This window comes from Salvelinus fontinalis, chromosome 38, assembly GCF_029448725.1.
Source record: "Salvelinus fontinalis isolate EN_2023a chromosome 38, ASM2944872v1, whole genome shotgun sequence".
NCBI lineage: Eukaryota > Metazoa > Chordata > Actinopteri > Salmoniformes > Salmonidae > Salvelinus > Salvelinus fontinalis.
In genome coordinates, this window is record NC_074702.1 from 16,891,952 (window position 1) to 16,911,794 (window position 19,843).

At 41.8% G+C, this 19,843-nt stretch overlaps 1 protein-coding gene across 2 annotated transcripts in view; it reads left to right on the plus strand.

The window, feature by feature from the left end:
- Positions 1-16,844, plus strand: part of LOC129837977 (glutamate receptor ionotropic, kainate 2) — a 325,529-nt gene extending 308,685 nt beyond the window's left edge. Inside the window, exons 16-17 of one of the 2 annotated variants that reach the window (XM_055904582.1) lie at positions 5,975-6,228; positions 12,982-16,844. In XM_055904582.1, the coding sequence (XP_055760557.1) occupies positions 5,975-6,228; positions 12,982-13,146 (419 nt within the window). In that variant the 3' untranslated portion in view covers positions 13,147-16,844. Of the gene's footprint in view, positions 1-5,974; positions 6,229-6,753; positions 9,773-12,981 lie in introns of those variants that run through there. The other variant, XM_055904583.1, reaches the window with a different exon arrangement.
- The last annotated feature ends 2,999 nt before the right edge of the window (positions 16,845-19,843 follow it).

Genomic DNA, 19,843 nt, shown 5'->3' on the forward strand with positions numbered 1-19,843 from the left:
AGGTCGCAGTTGTAAATGAGAACTTGTTCTCAACTAGCCTACCTGGTTAAATAAAGATGAAAAAATATATATATATATATTTAAAAATGGGACCACGCAGTCGTCATATCGCTCAGGAAGGAGACGCGTTCTGTCTCCTAGAGATGAACGTACTTTGGTGCGAAAAGTGCAAATTATAAGGGATTTGCGTCAATTCAAATCTGGTATCAGGACAAAATGTGATTCAGAGTCACCGAATATACTTTAAGTATTTTTATTAAACTCAAGTGATAAATGGTAAATGCAATTTTCGTATATACTGGTTCTCTGTATCACCTCGCAGGATAGAACAGAGAACTGGCAGGATGTAAGTAAACAGCTGTTCTTATACGGTGACAGACGTAGTTCCAACCTGTATGTTGGCCTATCACAGTAGAGGCTGAGCGTGGTTTAAACTTTGCTCAGCCTATCGCCGGCGCTCAGGCTAGTTCCAGCCTCTTGGCGCTCCTTGGTGTCCGGCGCTGTTGCTGTGTAGATTACGCTCCCTCACCCCAGAGGCTGAGGTCAGACAGCTCTGCAACATTGTCTGAGCTATTTGTACCTGCATAGAAAGCATACTGTTCTCGCTCAAGGTTAACCACAGCTTCTCAGCACACTATCTGGGGCACAATGTTACTTTCAGCACACACACACAGACACCCAGGCACCCAGGCTAACAGTTGCTAAAATTATATCACACGTGATATAGCATTGGGTTATAGTGCAATAAACACAGATCCTAACAAAATCAATCCCAGAACAACAGCAAAGGACCTTGTGAAGATGCTGGAGGAAACAGGTACAAAAGTATCTATATCCACAGTAAAACGAGTCCTATATCAACATAACCTGAACGGCCGCTCGGCAAGGAAGAAGCCACTGCTCCAAAACCGCCATAAAAAAGCCAGACTAAGGTTTGTAACTGCACATGGGGACAAATATTGTACTTTTTGGAGAAAAATCCTCTGGTCTGATGAAACAAAAATAGAACTGTTTGGCCATAATGACCATCGTTATGTTTGGAGGGTAAAGGGGGATGCTTGCAAGCCGAAGAACACCATCCCAACCGAGAAGCACGGGGGTGGCAGCATCATGTTGTGTGGGTGCTTTGCTGCAGGAGGGACTGATGTGCTTCACAGAATAGATGGCTTCATGAGGGAGGGGAAATTATGTGGATATATTGAAGCAACATCTCAAGACATCAGACAGGAAGTTAAAGCTTGGTCACAAATGGGTCTTCCAAATGTACAATGACCCCATGCATACTTCCAAAGTTGTGACAAAATGGCTTAAGGACAACAAAGTCAAGTTATTGGAGTGGCCATCACAAAGCCCTGACCTCAATCCTATAGAAAATGTGTAGGCAGAACTGAAAAGGCGAGTGTAAGCAAGGAGGCCTACAAACCTGACTCAGTTACACCAGCTTTGCTAGGAGGAATGGGACAAAATTCACCCAGCTTATTTTGGAAAGCTTGTGGAAGGCTACCCGATACGTTTGACCCAAGTTAAACAATTTAAAGGCAATGCTACCAAATACTAATTTAGTGTGTGTAAACTTCTGACCCACTGGGAATGTGAGGAAAGAAATTAAAGCTGAAATAAATCATTCTCTCTACTATTATTCTGACATTTCACATTCTTAAAATAAAGTGGTGATCCTAACTGACATAAGACAGGGAATTTTTACTGGGATTAAATGTCGGGAATTGTGAAACTGAGTTTAAATGTATTCGGCTAAGGTGTATGTAAACCTCCGACTTCAACTGTACAAGTTGTGGCCTCCTTCACAATGTGAGAGGGCATGCAGAAATCATTATCTAAAGACAGTCAGAAACACAACCACATGATTTCATTGTCCATTTAGTTGTTATGGAGGATTATGAAGTACAGACAATGACATTCTAGATTCTACTGAAATACCATGTTCCACTGCCCTGCAGAATATTTAGTTTGGCCTCTGCAGCAGTGCTGTTCAATTGATATAAGTGAATGATTAAACCAGCCATAAGCTAAGCTAGCACAATGTTATATCATTGTATTGTTTTGTATTTATTATGGATCCCCATTAGCTGCTGCTGGAGCTTTGCTGGATCTGAAAATCCTCATATTAATTTATCCCCATTCTGGTTTCTCTGGGGTTTCTCATTTTGTTTTGCTACCATAGACCTGGCTCTGGCTGGTATTTCAGTACTGGTGGTGAGTGATCTGACACACAGGACTAGCTACAGTAGTGAGTGATCTGACACACACATGGCTAGTTACAGTAGTGAGTGAACTGACACACACATGGCTAGTTACAGTAGTGACTGATCTGACACACACAGGACTAGCTACAGTAGTGAGTGATCTGACAGACACAAGACTAGCTACAGTAGTGAGTGATCTGACACACACAGGAATAGCTACAGTAGTGAGTGAGCTGTCACACACAAGACTAGCTACATTAGTGAGTGATCTGACACACACAGGAATAGCTACAGTAGTGAGTGAGCTGTCACACACAGGGCTAGCTACAGTTGTGAGTGATCTGACACACACAGGAATAGCTACAGTAGTGAGTGAGCTGTCACACACAGGGCTAGCTACAGTTGTGAGTGATCTGCCACAGACAGGACACACACAGGACTAGCTGTTGTATGAATGTGACACCTGAAGAGAAATGTATTTAGATGGCAATGAATTATATGAGAGTTAGTGCTGTGTGTTTCAAATGATTTATCACCATGGGTATGCATGTTTTCAAACATGTACGCTGGGCTCTGCCTGTCTGTTGTTGATCTGATAAAAGAGAGAGAGAGAGAGACACACACAAAGCCTTGAGCTGGCGATGAAGGACATAACACATCTAAAAGTATTCAAAGGTGGCATGGTGATCGCAGCACCACTGTTCTCCGCTCTTCAGGCATAGCAACAGCACAGTGAGGAAGTGTTACTATGGAGATTGTCAATCACTGCGTGCCTTTTTGTCTGCCCAGCTCCTGCTGCTATAGTATTGGTCCTCTTACATACTAACAAGTAGCATTGTATTGTTCCCTGCATGGCTGCTTCTCAACAAACAGTCTTGATACTTAATATTCATCAGGCAATCACTGTTGTTATCCCCTCTTCTCAACATGAAGCTGGCTATAGTTCTGGAGTTGTTATCCCCTCTTCTCAACATGAAGCTGGCTATAGTTCTGAAGAGTTGTTATCCCCTCTTCTCAACATGAAGCTGGCTATAGTTCTGGAGTTGTTATCCCCTCTTCTCAACATGAAGCTGGCTATAGTTCTGAAGAGTTGTTATCCCCTCTTCTCAACACGAAGCTGGCTATAGTTCTGAAGAGTTGTTATCCCCTCTTCTCAACATGAAGCTGGCTATAGTTCTGGAGTTGTTATCCCCTCTTCTCAACATGAAGCTGGCTATAGTTCTGAAGAGTTGTTATCCCCTCTTCTCAACATGAAGCTGGCTATAGTTCTGAAGAGTTGTTATCCCCTCTTCTCAACATGAAGCTGGCTATAGTTTTGGAGTTGTTATCCCCTCTTCTCAACATGAAGCTGGCTATAGTTCTGGAGTTGTTATCCCCTCTTCTCAACATGAAGCTGGCTATAGTTCTGAAGAGTTGTTATCCCCTCTTCTCAACATGAAGCTGGCTATAGTTCTGAAGAGTTGTTATCCCCTCTTCTCAACATGAAGCTGGCTATAGTTCTGGAGTTGTTATCCCCTCTTCTCAACATGAAGCTGGCTATAGTTTTGGAGTTGTTATCCCCTCTTCTCAACATGAAGCTGGCTATAGTTCTGGAGTTGTTATCCCCTCTTCTCAACATGAAGCTGGCTATAGTTCTGAAGAGTTGTTATCCCCTCTTCTCAACATGAAGCTGGCTATAGTTTTGGAGTTGTTATCCCCTCTTCTCAACATGAAGCTGGCTATAGTTCTGGAGTTGTTATCCCCTCTTCTCAACACGAAGCTGGCTATAGTTCTGGAGTTGTTATCCCCTCTTCTCAACATGAAGCTGGCTATAGTTCTGGAGTTGTTATCCCCTCTTCTCAACACGAAGCTGGCTATAGTTCTGAAGAGTTGTTATCCCCTCTCCTCAACACCAAGCTGGCTATAGTTCTGAAGACCTGTTTAAAACTCTCCTCAACACCAAGCTGGCTATAGTTCTGAAGACCTGTTTTAAACTATCCTCAACACCAAGCTGACTATAGTTCTGAAGACCTGTTTTAAACTATCCTCAACACCAAGCTGACTATAGTTCTGAAGACCTGTTTTAAACTCTCCTCAACACCAAGCTGACTATAGTTCTGAAGACCTGTTTTAAACTCTCCTCAACACCAAGCTGACTATAGTTCTGAAGACCTGTTTAAAACTATCCTCAACACCAAGCTGACTATAGTTCTGAAGACCTGTTTTAAACTCTCCTCAACACCAAGCTGACTATAGTTCTGAAGACCTGTTTTAAACTATCCTCAACACCAAGCAGGCTATAGTTCTGAAGACCTGTTTTAAACTCTCCTCAACACCAAGCTGACTATAGTTCTGAAGACCTGTTTTAAACTATCCTCAACACCAAGCTGGCTATCGTTCTGAAGACCTGTTTTAAACTCTCCTCAACACCAAGCTGGCTATAGTTCTGAAGACCTGTTTTAAACTCTCCTCAACACCAAGCTGGCTATAGTTCTGAAGACCTGTTTTAAACTATCCTCAACACCAAGCTGGCTATAGTTCTGAAGACCTGTTTTAAACTCTCCTCAACACCAAGCTGACTATAGTTCTGAAGACCTGTTTAAAACTCTCCTCAACACCAAGCTGACTATAGTTCTGAAGACCTGTTTTAAACTCTCCTCAACACCAAGCTGGCTATAGTTCTGAAGACCTGTTTTAAACTCTCCTCAACACCAAGCTGGCTATAGTTCTGAAGACCTGTTTTAAACTCTCCTCAACACCAAGCTGGCTATATTTCTGAAGACCTGTTTTAAACTCTCCTCAACACCAAGGTGGCTATAGTTCTGAAGACCTGTTTTAAACTCTCCTCAACACCAAGGTGGCTATAGTTCTGAAGACCTGTTTTAAACTCTCCTCAACACCAAGCTGGCTATAGTTCTGAAGTGTATGAGATAATAATAAGGGAGTGTGATTGAGTTTTTAAAAATTCAAGCAGCATTAACATCCTGATTATATGGGCCCCTAGCCACAGGGAGAGCTCTCCAGTTGATGATATGAAAGGGGGTCGGGGAGATTTCAAGTGTTTTCACTTGGTTTCACCCTTCAGGTCTAATCAGAAGCCTCTGCGTGTGACTGGGTTTGATCTGGCCAGCAGGGAACACGAACACTCCAGCCTTGTTTACCTGGCTGGTGCGGGGAAGCCTGGAGGCTGCAGGGAGTTTTGGGAAATTCTCCCGACACTGAGGAGATGTCGTGAATGTGTGTGCGCACACACACACACACACACACACACACACACACACACACACACACACACACACACACACACACACACACACACACATACACACACACACACAGAGGGGCAGAAGGGAGCACTTCAAAGCAACATGTCGGCAGCACATTTATTTATTAAGCAAAACAAAACAATGCACACTAGAGACATTACCACTAATTAAGCATGGCAACCAGTTTTAATGAGAGAAAAAAAGGAGCAGATAAAAGGAGGTAAATTGTTGGTCCCTGGAATGTACTTCGGGTTTATTTGTATATTGTTTGTGAAACCCCCATGGGAGCTGCATGAGAGAATCTATGGTGCATTCAGCACCAGCCAGGACACTGTGGTTGGGATGTTGGTGCCACGCACACGCATATGTACTGTACACAAACACAGACCCACACGCACTGTACACACACGCACTACACACGCACACGTACTGTACACACACACACATGCACACATATACACACACACACCCTTTCCTCCTAATTATTATCTATCTCAACCTCACCTGATTTTTTTGGTCCCTCAGGTTCTCCGTACAGGGACAAGATCACCATAGCGATCCTGCAGCTGCAGGAAGAAGGAAAGCTGCACATGATGAAGGAGAAGTGGTGGAGGGGGAACGGTTGTCCGGAGGATGAGAAGAATAAGGAGGCCAGCGCTCTGGGGGTCCAGAACATCGGGGGCATCTTTATCGTCCTGGCGGCTGGACTCGTCTTGTCGGTGTTTGTGGCAGTCGGAGAGTTCATCTATAAATCCAAACAAAACGCACAACTGGAAAAGGTAAAGCAACATCCTTTCACGTATAGCCAGGTTGCAATGACAATGTGTCTGTGTGTGGATCTTATTATGCAGAGATTTTTGACAAGGAGACCATTTTTCCACTTTTCTATTAGCGTTGTGTTTTGGCCTAGCTTACATTTATTTTGTGGTTTACAAAATATAACATTTTTATCACATATTTTCATTTCTGACATAAAAAGCACAAAATGTGAAAGTAGAGACATTTAGTCTCGTTGTATTTGCACTAAACCATCCCTCACCTCATACTCAATAAAGTGCACTTGATGTTTGGATACGGATGGAGGGGACATTTTTAGTTCAGTATTAACACTTATTTGAATGTACATGATGTACAAAAGGACAGACAGACAGTAGCCATTTTAGTTACACTGAGATCACAAGGACAATTTTACATGATAGTCAGGTCAGCTCCTGAAACACTGATGTTTATGTAGATACAGTAATGCACCATATTATTTAAGACACAGTAAGTATGGGTTCATTTTCTTGCCTTTATCCACTTAGCCCCAACGGCACCAAGGTGATAGGAAGCGTGAGGAGTTCTGCTGTCACCACGGACCCTCCAAGCAGCTACCTGTAGACTTTAACCACCAGCTCAAATGACCTCCAGAAAGACTCCAGAGACTCCAGTCATCTACAATTACCTTAAAATGCACAAATTGTATTTTTTTAACTTCAGATAGTTCCCGATTTGGGAAGTTTCCTGTCGGAAGAACTGGCAGCGATGTTATGGTCACAACGTTTGAATGAAAAGTTGCCATTGGTGCATGGTTGAGTGTATGTGTTCGAAAGGTGTCCCTAAAACTAGAGGTGCACGGTTTCACACGATGGGGTTGGAAGGTTGGCCCAAATGCATGATCCATAATGTTCATGTAAATGTCACCAGTCATACGCCTTGCCACTCTCGTCTTCACGTCACACTCAACACACAGCCACAGCAATCCTCTCCCAAAAAAATAATCATTATTATCAGATTCAAACTTTTGGACAGACAAGCCAAACTGAATCAAGCTATAATTGCAAACTCTCTGAAGGCTTAGTTTTGGAAACACATGTAAGCTTTCAGATATTATAACATACGAACTACTCTACTGAATAATCTCATATTAAAAGTGTAATGCTACAACAACACATCACTCGTTGTCAACAGCATGTAAACCTTTTGATGATCCCCTTAAGCCCATGTCCTTCCTGTCCTGTCCTTCTTGTCTTGTCCTTCCTGTCCGTTCTTTCCTGTCCTTCCTGGGATTCCTATCTTGTCTTTCCTGCCCTGTCCTGTCGTTCCTGTCGTACCTGTCCTGTCCTGTCCTGTCCTTCCTGTCTCGTCCTGACCTGTCCTGTCCTGTCGTTCCTGTCCTTCCTGCCCTGCCCTGTCCTGTCCTGTCCTTCCTGTCTCGTCCTGACCCGTCCTGTCCTTCCTTTCCTGTCTAACACAGTGCTCTCTCACCCAACAAGTCTCATAAATCTCAAACGCCAACCCCTACTTAGCTCTCTACAGGAGCCTGGCCTGCACTAAGAGCTTTCTTCTACACCCTCCATCGATCGCACAATGCAGTGATGCTGCTGCTGCTGCTTCTCGGCCATAAGCCCCCACATCTATGATTCAGAGCATCTAGTCGTGAAGTGATGTTCAGAGTCCTTCTGTCAACGACAACACACACGCACAGCACTACACCCACAGACCAGCCAGGGTAGACAGGAGGGGAGGTCCCCCATCAATAGGATGTCATTTAAAGAATGCTAAAGAACGAAATGGCTAATGAAAACCCATAAGGAAGGTTGGTAGTGAGTAGAGTAGGGAGTAATAGTCAGCCAAGCCAGAGAAAGAGAAGGAGAGTGATTTAATAGAAACCTCATCGTTTGATGTTGATCATGATCTCTTCCTGGTGTTCTTCAGCATGTCTTTGTGTCAGACACAGCAGTTGAAGAAGATAAGTTTCACACTCTTATCAGCTCAGAACTAGGTGGAGGAGCGTGTCATACAGATAGCAGATATATCCAGACAGAGAATAGACCTCACTCACATATCTGTTTCAAGAAGACTTGAGTAGTTGTCAGTTGTCAGTCCATTTAACATTTTATTGTCACACTACCTGTGCCTGTATGCTACAATTATGTAAGTTGTGTACCTCAATATTTTAACATCCATTTGATAACCGACAAAGGTGTATATTGCATTTCATAAATTCTCATAATCAATCATTTGTTTGTGTCTGATTATCTGAGAAGCAATACATGTTTTACTCATCCAAAGCAAATAGACATTCTCCAAGAGGTTTACGTGTCACACAACCACAACGTGTATTTTAGTATGTGTGGCCCGTTGCTACTGTTTTAACTGTAAAACCTTGACACGATATGCAGTGTACCAAGTATTCCCATATCAATTAAATAATTAGTCACATTTGAAAATACCTGATATTTTATTTAATTGCACAAGATCCTTTACTTGAATGTGTCGACAGTACGGGGTTGTATTTTCACCACGATGCTGAACGTGTCAACTTGAAAAATGTTCTACTAAGCATCTCTTTGTTGGGTTTGTCATGCTTGATAGCGCACACCCTGCAATTTGCATTTTATAATTACTTACAGTACCAGTCAGAAGTTTGGACACACCTACTCATTCCAGGGTTTTTCTTTATTTTTACTATTTTCTACATTGTAGAATAATAGTGAAGACATCAACACTATGAAATAACACATATGGAATCATGTAGTAACCAAAAAAGTGTTAATATACAAATCAAAACAATTTTTATATTTTATATTCTTCAATGTAGCCACCCTTTGCCTTGATGACAGCTTTGCACAATCTCTCAACCAGCAATTAACAGGTGTGCCTTGTTAAAATGTATTTCCTTCCTAATGCATTTGAGCCAATCCATTGTGTTGTGACAAGGTAGGAGTGGTGAACCGAAAATAGCCCTATTTGGTAAAAGACCAAGTCCATATTATGGCAAGAAAAGCTCAAATAAGCAAAGAGAAATGACTTTCCATCATTACTTTAAGATAGGAAGGTCAGTCAATCCGGAGAATGCCAAGAGTGTGCAAAGCTGTCATCAAGGCAAAGGGTGGTTACTTTGAAGAATCTCAATATAAAATATATTTTGATTTGTTTAAAAAAAAATGTGGTCACTACATGATTCCATTTGTGTTATTTAACAGTTTGGATATCTTCACTATTATTCTACAGTGTAGAAAATAATACAAATAAAGAACACTGTGGGAATGAGTCGGTGTGTCCAACTGCTACTCTATTCTGTGTAACATTAGAAAGGATAAAGAGAAAAAGAATAATAGCAAGTAATTTATTTAATGTTATGAGCCATACACCTTATGTCAACATTTGTTAATATTATTTGCCAAATCCAAATATATATGTTGTAATGACAATAATTGTGTGTTTATTTGAAATTATTTGAATTTACTTAACTCAGATTGTGATACAGAATAACTAGGTTTTCAGTCTAATATTTTCCACTTGTTATTAACTTTAATAAAAGATTGATAAATATTTGAAGTTTTAGTAGGCTTTTCATTCTGGTTCGCCCAATGAGAAGTTTTTTTCATGAGTCCACACATTCCCATCGTCACAACATGGCTGGCTTTCAGAAAAATACCATGAGCACCATGGTTGTCCACTTCCCTCTCTTCCCCCTCTTCCTTCTCCACCTCTTCCTCTTTCTCATCCCCCTTTTCCTTTTCTTCCACCTCGTTATCCTCCACCTCTCCCTCCTCCTCTTCCTCCTCCTTCAGCTCCTCATCTTCCTTCCATTTCTTCTCTTCCCCCTCCTCCTCCTGCTTTTCCCTATCCTCCTGCCTGCTGCTGAGGGTGCTGCAGAGTAACCTGGCTCTCCAGGGACAGAGATCACCAGCTGTGTGTGAAGAACCATCCAGCTCCCCGATTTTGCGCGCACACACACATACACCACACACACACACACACACACACACACACGCAGAAATGTATGCATGCACTTATATGTGCACACACACACACCTGCTCAGACAGATGTGCACACAGACACCCATTGAGTACACACACAAAAAAAGTGACTATTCATCTCTTGCTTGCACTCCATTTTTCCATCACGCTATCATGGAGTGGGAGCTACTATGGTGTCTTTCCATCTCAGCTGTTATACCCAACCTGATGAGCAGGTCTTGGGTCTATAGATCCGTGTACGTGGTGGTACAGACTGACTGAGCTGTACCGTATATGGGCAGCCTGCAAAATACCCACCAGTGCCTTCTTCCATTAATGGTAGTAAAAAAGCTTTAAGGCAGTAAAAGTGTTGGATTTATTATTTCTCCATCTCACCTCCTTAAGTGGATGTTTTCTTCCTGTCTTCCTCTGAGCCCAAAGTGCTCTGAGACCTGAGCCTGTTCAGCTCAGGATTGGCTCTGGTGGTGGAGAAAAGAGGTCGTTAAAACTCTGTAATTCAATGGCCACCACTAAACAGCCACCATCAATCCAACTATGAGCCCAGCAGCCATGAGGCCATGATGGAGATGTGTCCCCTGAGTCAGGGAGGGTTTTCTTAGCCTGCCTGGAAAGCCAGATGGGTGGGGTTTTACTTTTGGGACTTTTATATTGGTCCTAGGTGGTCACTAAGTCCACAGCTTCATGAGGGGAGAAGTGTCCTAGGTAGAAGATGCTATTCAATCTCTCTTTCCCAGAGAAAATCAATAGCCATGAAAAGCATGTTTTCTGAAAGGCTTGTAGTCAATCAGCAGGACTTCTAGGAGTAATTCCTGCTACTCCAGTTGTAGCTTGTTACTGTATGTTTTTTGTGAGAAGAAGACAAACAATATGATATGATATAAATATAATTTATGAATATGATATACACATACTAACATGTAATATCATATACACTCAGATAGGTACATACCTTCGTTCACCCAAATCCATATACTCAATATGCATAGAATTTTGAGTGCTGGTGAATTGATGTGATTGTTGGTATGCTGGAAAGCGAAAGCATTAAAACATTTACATGGGTGGGAGTCCTATAGCCATAATAATAGAATGTATTAATGTGAGATACCTGTTCATTAGGACAACTCATAACAATGTCATAACCCAACAATTGATCATAGATGAGGAAGAAAGGTACTAAGGAGAAGGCAGCCTGTTAGGTAAGCATTGGCATGAGTAACTGAATGACACTCAATCACTGGCTGACTTAGCAGCATAAAGTCTTCACTGTTGTCTTCATCCCTGTGTTCTTGCTAGTAGACCAACCCAGCCTTCAATTGCTTGAGGTGGGCAAAGGCCTTATTTCTCTTGACAGGATGGTTGAGTCCTTTCACATTCCAGCTAGTAAGGTAGACATCTCTCGGTTCTCTATCAACTCAACTGAGGTTCTGAATTATTGCCGTTCCAAAATATAAGTTGTGTTTTTATGTGAAAGATTTAACCTAGACTCGAAAAACATATTAGTCCCTTGGAATCTGTTTCACCAATAGTACCTCCAGGAATAGCAGTCTCAGATTTAGTTGAGTCACTCTGCGTTGTTCAGTGTACCATTTTCAAATGCCAGAGTAGCTTTGAGAAAAGGAGAAGGAAGAAGAAGAGGCAGCAGCTTAATTGGCCATGCAGCTACATGGGATTTGAGTCAGACGAGATGTAATATGCATCAATAAGTCATGCTGCTGTATGGGCCTGGGCCCCGGCTGGGCTGCCTGGCAGAGAAGGATGGGGGAAATCTGCCATGGAGAAATCACTTTAGCTAGCCTAGAATGCTCACTGTGTGTGTGTGTGTGTGTGTGTGTGTGTGTGTGTGTGTGTGTGTGTGTGTGTGTGTGTGTGTGTGTGTGTGTGTGTGTGTGTGTGTGTGTGTGTGTGTGTGTGTGTGTGTGTGTGTGTGTGTGTGTGTGTGTGTGTGTGTGTGTGTGTTTGCACGCTTGCCTGTGTGTGCGTGAGTTCGCTCGCCATGTGTGCGACTCCAGATGGACTCCAGCAAATCGGCACTGTGCACAGCTTTCCTTCTAACCCTCTTCAATCCACCTTCCCAAAGCATTACCCCCTAGACCATCTAGCCCTTCCTTCATCCCAGCCCCTCCACTCACCAACCAAACTTCACACCCGTGCTTGATTTGAAACGGAATCATTGCCAGGGCTAAAGGCATGTTTCAATTAGCAGTATGTCAACACATTTTAATAATTTAAAGCTGTTGACGCAAGCTACCATAACCAGGTGTTGCTGTACATGATCAAATAGCTGCACAGCTGTAGTAAGATACTTATAATACTGCATTAACAGTCTGTGGATAAAGTCAATGTTTCTCATCTCTCTGAAAACATTAAGTTGATAAATCTATTCTCCCAATACAAGAGGAAGCCCTGCCGACCTCCAGTGCAAATCCTGTCCTGATTCCTACCTACTTCTAGCCCCTTAATCCACCTACTACACTAAAAGACTATGGACATGCAACCTCCAACCAACTCCCCCAGCCCCAGCTAGAACTCCAGCCCGAGCCCACCCACCCTTTCCTGAGCCAGCTCTTCTCTCCCCTGCCTGCTCTGTGTCACCATGGCAGCTCTCAGAGAGGGGGCTGTAGAGAGCCTGCCCTGGGGAAGTAGCAGCTCTGCAGTGCTCTGCTCTGCTGGGCTTATTACTGCCAAATTGTTTGTAACTAGAGGAGGCTCTCTCTGAAATCCCTGTTTTCTCTCTCTCTTTCTCTTTCTGACTCTCTTTCTCTCTCTTTCACTCTCTCCTACAGAGGTCCTTCTGCAGTGCCATGGTGGACGAGTTGCGGGTGTCCCTCAAGTGCCAGCGGCGCCTCAAACACAAGCCTCAGCCGCCCGTCATGGTGAAGACAGAAGACGTCATCAACATGCACACCTTCAACGACCGCAGACTGCCAGGCAAAGAGACCATGGCCTAGAACAGGACTCCCTCTCTCACTATCCCTCTAACTCTTTCTATCTCTCTCTCTATCCCTCTAACTCTTTCTATATCTCTCTCTCTATCTCTCTCTCTGCTGTCACGTGGAGGTGTGTAGGGTGAAGAGACACTGGCGGAGGGAGGAAGGCTGATAGTTGATTTATGTGAGTGTATTTGGAGGGGGGGGGTTAAGAGTGGGAGAGGAGATGAGAAGAGAAGAGAAGAAAAGAGAAGTGGAGAAGAGAGGAGCTGAGCTGCTCTGATCACTGACTGGACTGACTGTCTGGCATCGTTGTTTTGAAACACTAAGCTAGAAATGAAAAGAGATTCAACAATGTTTCCTGTGGAAATAACTTGAACCAACCTGGGAGCAATTCAATGTGAGTTACCTCATTACTCTACCTGGCAGTGCACCTGAGCAAGGAGTGACCAAGTGGTGCCATGATTTAGTATAAAAAAAGAGAGAGATAAACCCAGGATTCAGAGGAAAGGAGGGAGGGCAGGTTAAATTGAAAGTATAGAATATCATACAGGTATATGTTTGGTTGTACCTTAAATATTGATTCAATTTGGACATGTAATCTCTATCTGCTACCCAACCACTCTCTCACACTGAGTAGACCACATGCAGAGAGCTTGGTTAGGTAGAATCAGGAGCACGTACATCCCTCAGTAATAGTTATGGAGCAAACACATACACAGACACTAATAGAAAAAATGGAGAGAAAATCAGTTGGCGAGTGTGTAGAGGACGCATCTTGTTTATATTCAACCATAGAAGAAGAAGGAGACCAGATGGGCTAGAAACAGCCAGTTCCAAATGAAACTCAAAGCCCAAAACACATTGGTGAGCAGGACAGAACTGCTCCCAACATGTACAGAGGCATCGTTTATTCATATCATCCACTGTTGGAAAGAATACAGTACATTATCCATCAGGCAATAGGGGATCTAATTTACTTTTTTTCAGAGTACTAACATTTTGTTAAATTATGGGGGATGGGAAACTTTTTTTGAATTAAAAAATATATACCGGTACATATATAAATACAAGAGAGACAGATTACCGGGTGAGGGGCAGTGATGTAATAGAGGAACTAGGTGCTAAGAACTGGAAGTGACATGAAGAGTGGCGTACATGATGAAAGTAGTAACCTTGGAAACCTTAGTAGTTTGAATTGAAGGAAAGCAGGACAGCAGGAGTGGATCTGAAACTAAATTCACAGCAATCACACAACATGAGGAATTTATTTATTAAAGTATTTATTATTTTATTTATATTTTCATTGACTGGATTTTCACAGCAGCTGCAAGGATACAGTACAAATCCTTTTCAGATTTGATGGGTACAAATTCTTTGTTTTTCTTTTTTGTTCGATGTCAAGTCTCAAGTTTCTTTTTGTATTCTTGCGGCTTTTATTTTAGTAACAAAATCCTCACATTTACTTGTGCAAATGCAATTTCTATGAAAAAGTGTTTTTGTACGAAGAAAATCAAAAATTTTGTAATAATTTTTATCAACACAAAATGCACCACGGATGTCACCACGGCAGACAGCGAGCCTCTCTCTCCACTGTGGGCCGTGTGGGCATCCCAAGGGATAGCAGCCCCATCTAGGATAGCCCCGTCAGGCCTAACGCAATCCCCTCCGAGGGGTCATGAGAACAACCCTCCATGGACCGGCCTCACACCGATGGGGTCTTCAGAGCATTCTGGTTGAGCTTCAGTGGCATAATACATGTTTTGGAAAAACTATTTTTATCATTGAAAGGAATCATATTTAAAAGAAAGATATTTTTACTTCAGGTGAAAGAAGAGTAATGATTAAACAATAATTAGAACAATACATATATATATACACACAAAGAAGTTGAAGTGAAGAGGACTGCCAATGATGCTTATCATTCTACACCCCTGATTTCCAATAGACTGCTAGTTTTCAGTGCTGAGAAATTGTGTGTAAATGGTTAAAAAAAGAGAAAAATATGTATTTAACAAAATAAAGAACACCTACAGTGGCAAGAAAAAGTATGTGAACCCTTTGGAAATACCTGGATTTCTGCATAAATTGTTCATAAAATTTGATCTGATCTTCATTTAGGTCACAACAATAGACAAGCACAGTCTGCTTAAACTAATAACACACAAACAATTGTACGTTTTTATGTCTTTATTGAAAACACTGTGTAAACATTCACAGTACAGGGTAGGAAAAGTATGTGAATCCTTGGATTTAATAACTGGTTGACCCTCCTTTGGCAGCAATAACCTCAACCAAATGTTTTCTGTAGTTACCAATCAGACCTGCACAACGGTCAGGAGGAATTCTGGACCATTCCTCTTAAACAACTGTTTCAGTTCAGAAATATTCTTGGGATATCTGGTGTGAACTACTCTCTATAGGTCATGCCACAGCATCTCAAATCGGGTTGAGGTCAGAAGGTGTATTTTCTTCTCTTGAAGCCATTCTATTGTTGATTTACTTCTGTGTTTTGGGTCGTTGTCCTGTTGCGTCACCCAACTTCTGTTGATCTTCAATTGGAGGACAGATAGCCTTACATTCTTCTGCAAAATGTCCTGATCAACTTGGGAATTCCTTTTTACGTCGATGATTGCAAGCTATCCAGGCCCTGAGACAGCAAAGCAGCTCCAAACCATGATGCTCCCTCCACCATACTTTACACTTGGGATGAGGTTTTGATGTTGGTGTGCTGTGCCTTTTTTTCTCCACACATATTGTTGTGTGTTCCTTCCAAACAACTCAACTTTAGTTTCATCTGTCCACAGTAATTTTGCCGGTTGCGCTGTGGAACATCCAGGTGCACTTCAGATGTACAGTAATGTTTTTTTTGGACAGCAGTGACTTCTTCCATGGTGTCCTCCCATGCACACCATTCTTGTTCAGTGTTTTACGTATCGTAGACTCATCAACAGAGATGTTAGCATGCTCCAGATCTTTCTGTAAGTTTTTAGCTGATACTGTAGGATTCTTCCTAATCATTGAGCATTCTGCGCTCTGCTCTTGCAGTCATCTTTGCAGGACGGCCACTCCTAGGGAGAGTAGCAACAGTGTTGAACTTTCTCCATTTATAGACAATTTGTCTTACCGTGGACTGATGAACACCAAGGCCTTTAGAGATACTTTTGTAACCCTTTCCAGCTTTCTGCAAGTCAACAATTCTTAATCTTGGGTCTTCTGAAATCTCTTTTGTTCGAGGCATGGTTCACATCAGGCAATGCTTCTTGTGAATAGCAAACTCAAATTTTGTGAATGTTTTTTATAGGGCAAGGCAGCTCTAACCAACATCTCCAATCTCGTCTCATTGATTGGACTCCAGGTTAGCTTACTCCTGGCTCCAATTAGCTTTTGGAGAAGTCATTAGCCTAGGGGTTCACATACTTTTTCCAACCTACATTGTGAATGTTTAAATGATATATTCAATATAGACAAGAAAAATACATGAATTAGTGTTTTATTAGTTTAAGCACACTGTGTTAGTCTGTTGTTGTGACTTAGATGAAGATGAGAACAAATTTGATGACCAATTTATGCAGACAGGTAATTCCAAAGGGTTCACATACTTTTTCTTGCCACTGTAACTAATTTTGAACGTGTTATGAAAACTAAACGGAGTGCACACAGTTTACTGTTTGAAGTTGATACACAAGTTTAAAGAAAATAAAAAAAAATCTTCACAACTTTGTGGTGTCGTTCATTTGACTCTAAAGCAAAATGTTTTGTCACCATTACATTGTTACAGCTTGGATTGGACTCTAAACAGAACAAATAGCAAAGTGAACAGAAAACACATTAGAAGACTGATGGAATATGGGATATATATACAGTATATACACAAAAATCAAATAAAGAACAAAGCAAGTCGATATTGAGCCAAAAAGAAAAAGAACCACAGCATTTGAATAGAAAGATAATTGTTCAAGACTCCTTCAGTACTTTTTAATTTTTTTTACCATATAATGTTGACTGTGCGCTCTCACCCTGCATTTTGTACTCCATATCCCTCCATCTGGAGAGCAGCTGTGGAAATACTGACATGGATGAAAAAACAAAGGGCAATCAATCTATTCTGTTTATTAGAACATTTTTAAATGTTATTCATCTTTAACACGTGGAACGATTCCTATTTGAAAGACACAAAATGTACAGCAGATCTGCAATGCATACCCATTAATGCATTTATATTAGCAGTTAGGAAAATTGGCAAAATAAATGATTATACTATACAACAACTATATAACACAGGGTTATTCAATATGTAAGCCTATAGAGCAGTAATGTCCCTTGGGCAGACTGCGTGTAGACCGAGAGAATCTGCCAGAACTGAATGAGATGCGTGAATTCCGAGCAGCATTACTTCCGGTTTGGCGGTTTTGGGGTTTTCATCACTGGTTAGTTGGACATATCAGGATTGGGCGAAGGAGGGTGCTTAAACTGCTTCACCTGCAGTGCTTTGTGCGTTTGCGCACATGGATCTGAAGGGGGTTGGACTGAGAGTTTCCTTTTGCGAGGGCGGAGACTACATTTTTGCCGGAACTCTCAATTTTTGACACGTGAACACAGAAGTTAATCACTTACGCAAGATTTTACTTCTGGGTTAGCAGAGATGAATAGAGCAATTGTACAATTATTCCCAAGCCATTGAAACGAGACAAAATGTATAAATGCAAGACTGTCTGTGAGGGTAATCACATGCACACTTAATGCTCAAACGTATGTGCATATACAATGATAAACGGGTCCCAGTGACTCACAGGCTTTATTAGATGGGGATTGTTGTGGATGGGGAGACGCTGTCCTTGATGGCAAGAGAAGAGGAAACTGCCTTGTAGCGTCGAGGAATTAACTATCCATAATGAATTAAAATAGAGGGAATTAACACAGTGATAAACAAAGCCAAATGACTGTCGTTAAGGGACGGTGGGGGTAGTGAGAGTGTGGAGGTAGCCTGCTTTACTTGTGCGCCACGGTCACCAATTCACCCAGAAACAGACTCAGTCAGCAAACACAGGGAGGGTCAGACAAGGACACCGCTTCCTCTTAGCCAATCCCTGATCTGACGATGACCCTTGACCCATACCCAGGGTATGACTCAGCAGAACGCTGTGGCTAATCAGATTAACTCTCCATCCTCACCCTGACCTGAGAGGTGGGATGGATAGGCCGGATGGGATGGGATGGGATGAAGGCCCAGGGGCTGTCAGGGGCAGTGTTGTGGAGATGCAGCCAACAGATTACATTTAAAAACATTTTTACTTAACCTGTTTAACCTGTTGGGGATGGGGGCGCTGTTTAGACTATTTATGCTAATGTGGCTAATTTTTTAAACGGCTTCCCACAAAATCCTTGATCGTACAATATGCATATTATTATTATTATTGGATAGAAAACAGTCTATAGTTTCTATAGGAGTTTAAATTTTGTCTCTAAGTGGAACAGAGCCCATTCTACAGCAATTTCCCTGACATGGAGTCAGATTTGAGAAATGTTGGCCACTTTTCTGAAGTCAGTTAAAAGGGCACTGTCGTTGCTATGACTATACGGACACTTCTTACGTCTTCCCCTGGATGCCTTTACGTGATGACGATTCCAACGGGGTCGATTGCTCGTTCACAGGCCCTACAAATGAAAAAAACCTTTAGCTAGCAAGTCTTTTCTTGCTGCGTAACGCACGTGGAAGACACCGACCCTCTCCTGTTCCAAGCGTTAGTTTAGCCTGTTATATTTCTCCGGTCATCTTTTCACTCGTTATAGGAGTTACAAACATCATAAAGTAGTTAATTTAAAGCGTTTTATAGCAATTTATATCCGTTTAGTGCGATTTTGGGACATTTATTTTTGCAACGATGTGAAAAGTTGGGCACGCTTTTCAGTTCATCCCGAACGCAGTTGACATTTCCACATGGCAAGAGGACAGCTTTCCACCAAAAGACGATTTCTCCCAAGAAAGGATCCTTTGCCCAAGATACTGATGGAAGAACAGCTCAAGGTAGGACATTTTTATTATGATAAATCGTGTTTCTGTCGAAACATTTTAGTGGCTTAGGACGCCATGTTTTTTGACGTAGCTTCGCTTGGCGCAAACTGTATTGAAAAGTAAGGATAAATTAAAAAATGTAATAACGCAATTGTATTAAGAATTAAATTGTCTATCAATCCCTGTCCACCCTATATTTTTTAGTCACGTTTATGAGTATTTATGTATAAGAGTAGATCACTGTCTAAGTGGCGCAAGGACAAATTCTGACCAGCTGAGTTACATTTCACATTGTCTAACCATGATTTTGGTGGCTAAATATAAACATTTTCGATCAAACTGTATATGCATGTTGTAATGTGATGTTACAGGAGTGTCATCGGAAGAATTCTGAGAAGGTTAGTGAAAAAATTAATATCTTTTGGCGATGTTGACTTTTATCGCTCACTTTGGCTAGAATCAATGCTGGGCTGCTAATTGCTATGTGCTAAGCTAATATAACGATTTATTGTGTTTTCGCTGTAAGACACTTAGAAAATCTGAAATATTGTCTGTATTCACAGGATCTGTGTCTTTCGATTCGTGTATGCTGTGTATTTTTACGAAATGTTTGATGATTAGTAGTTAGGTAAACACGTTGCTCATTGTAATTATTCTAGTCCATTTGTGATGGTGGGTGCAATTGTAAACTATGAAGTCTAC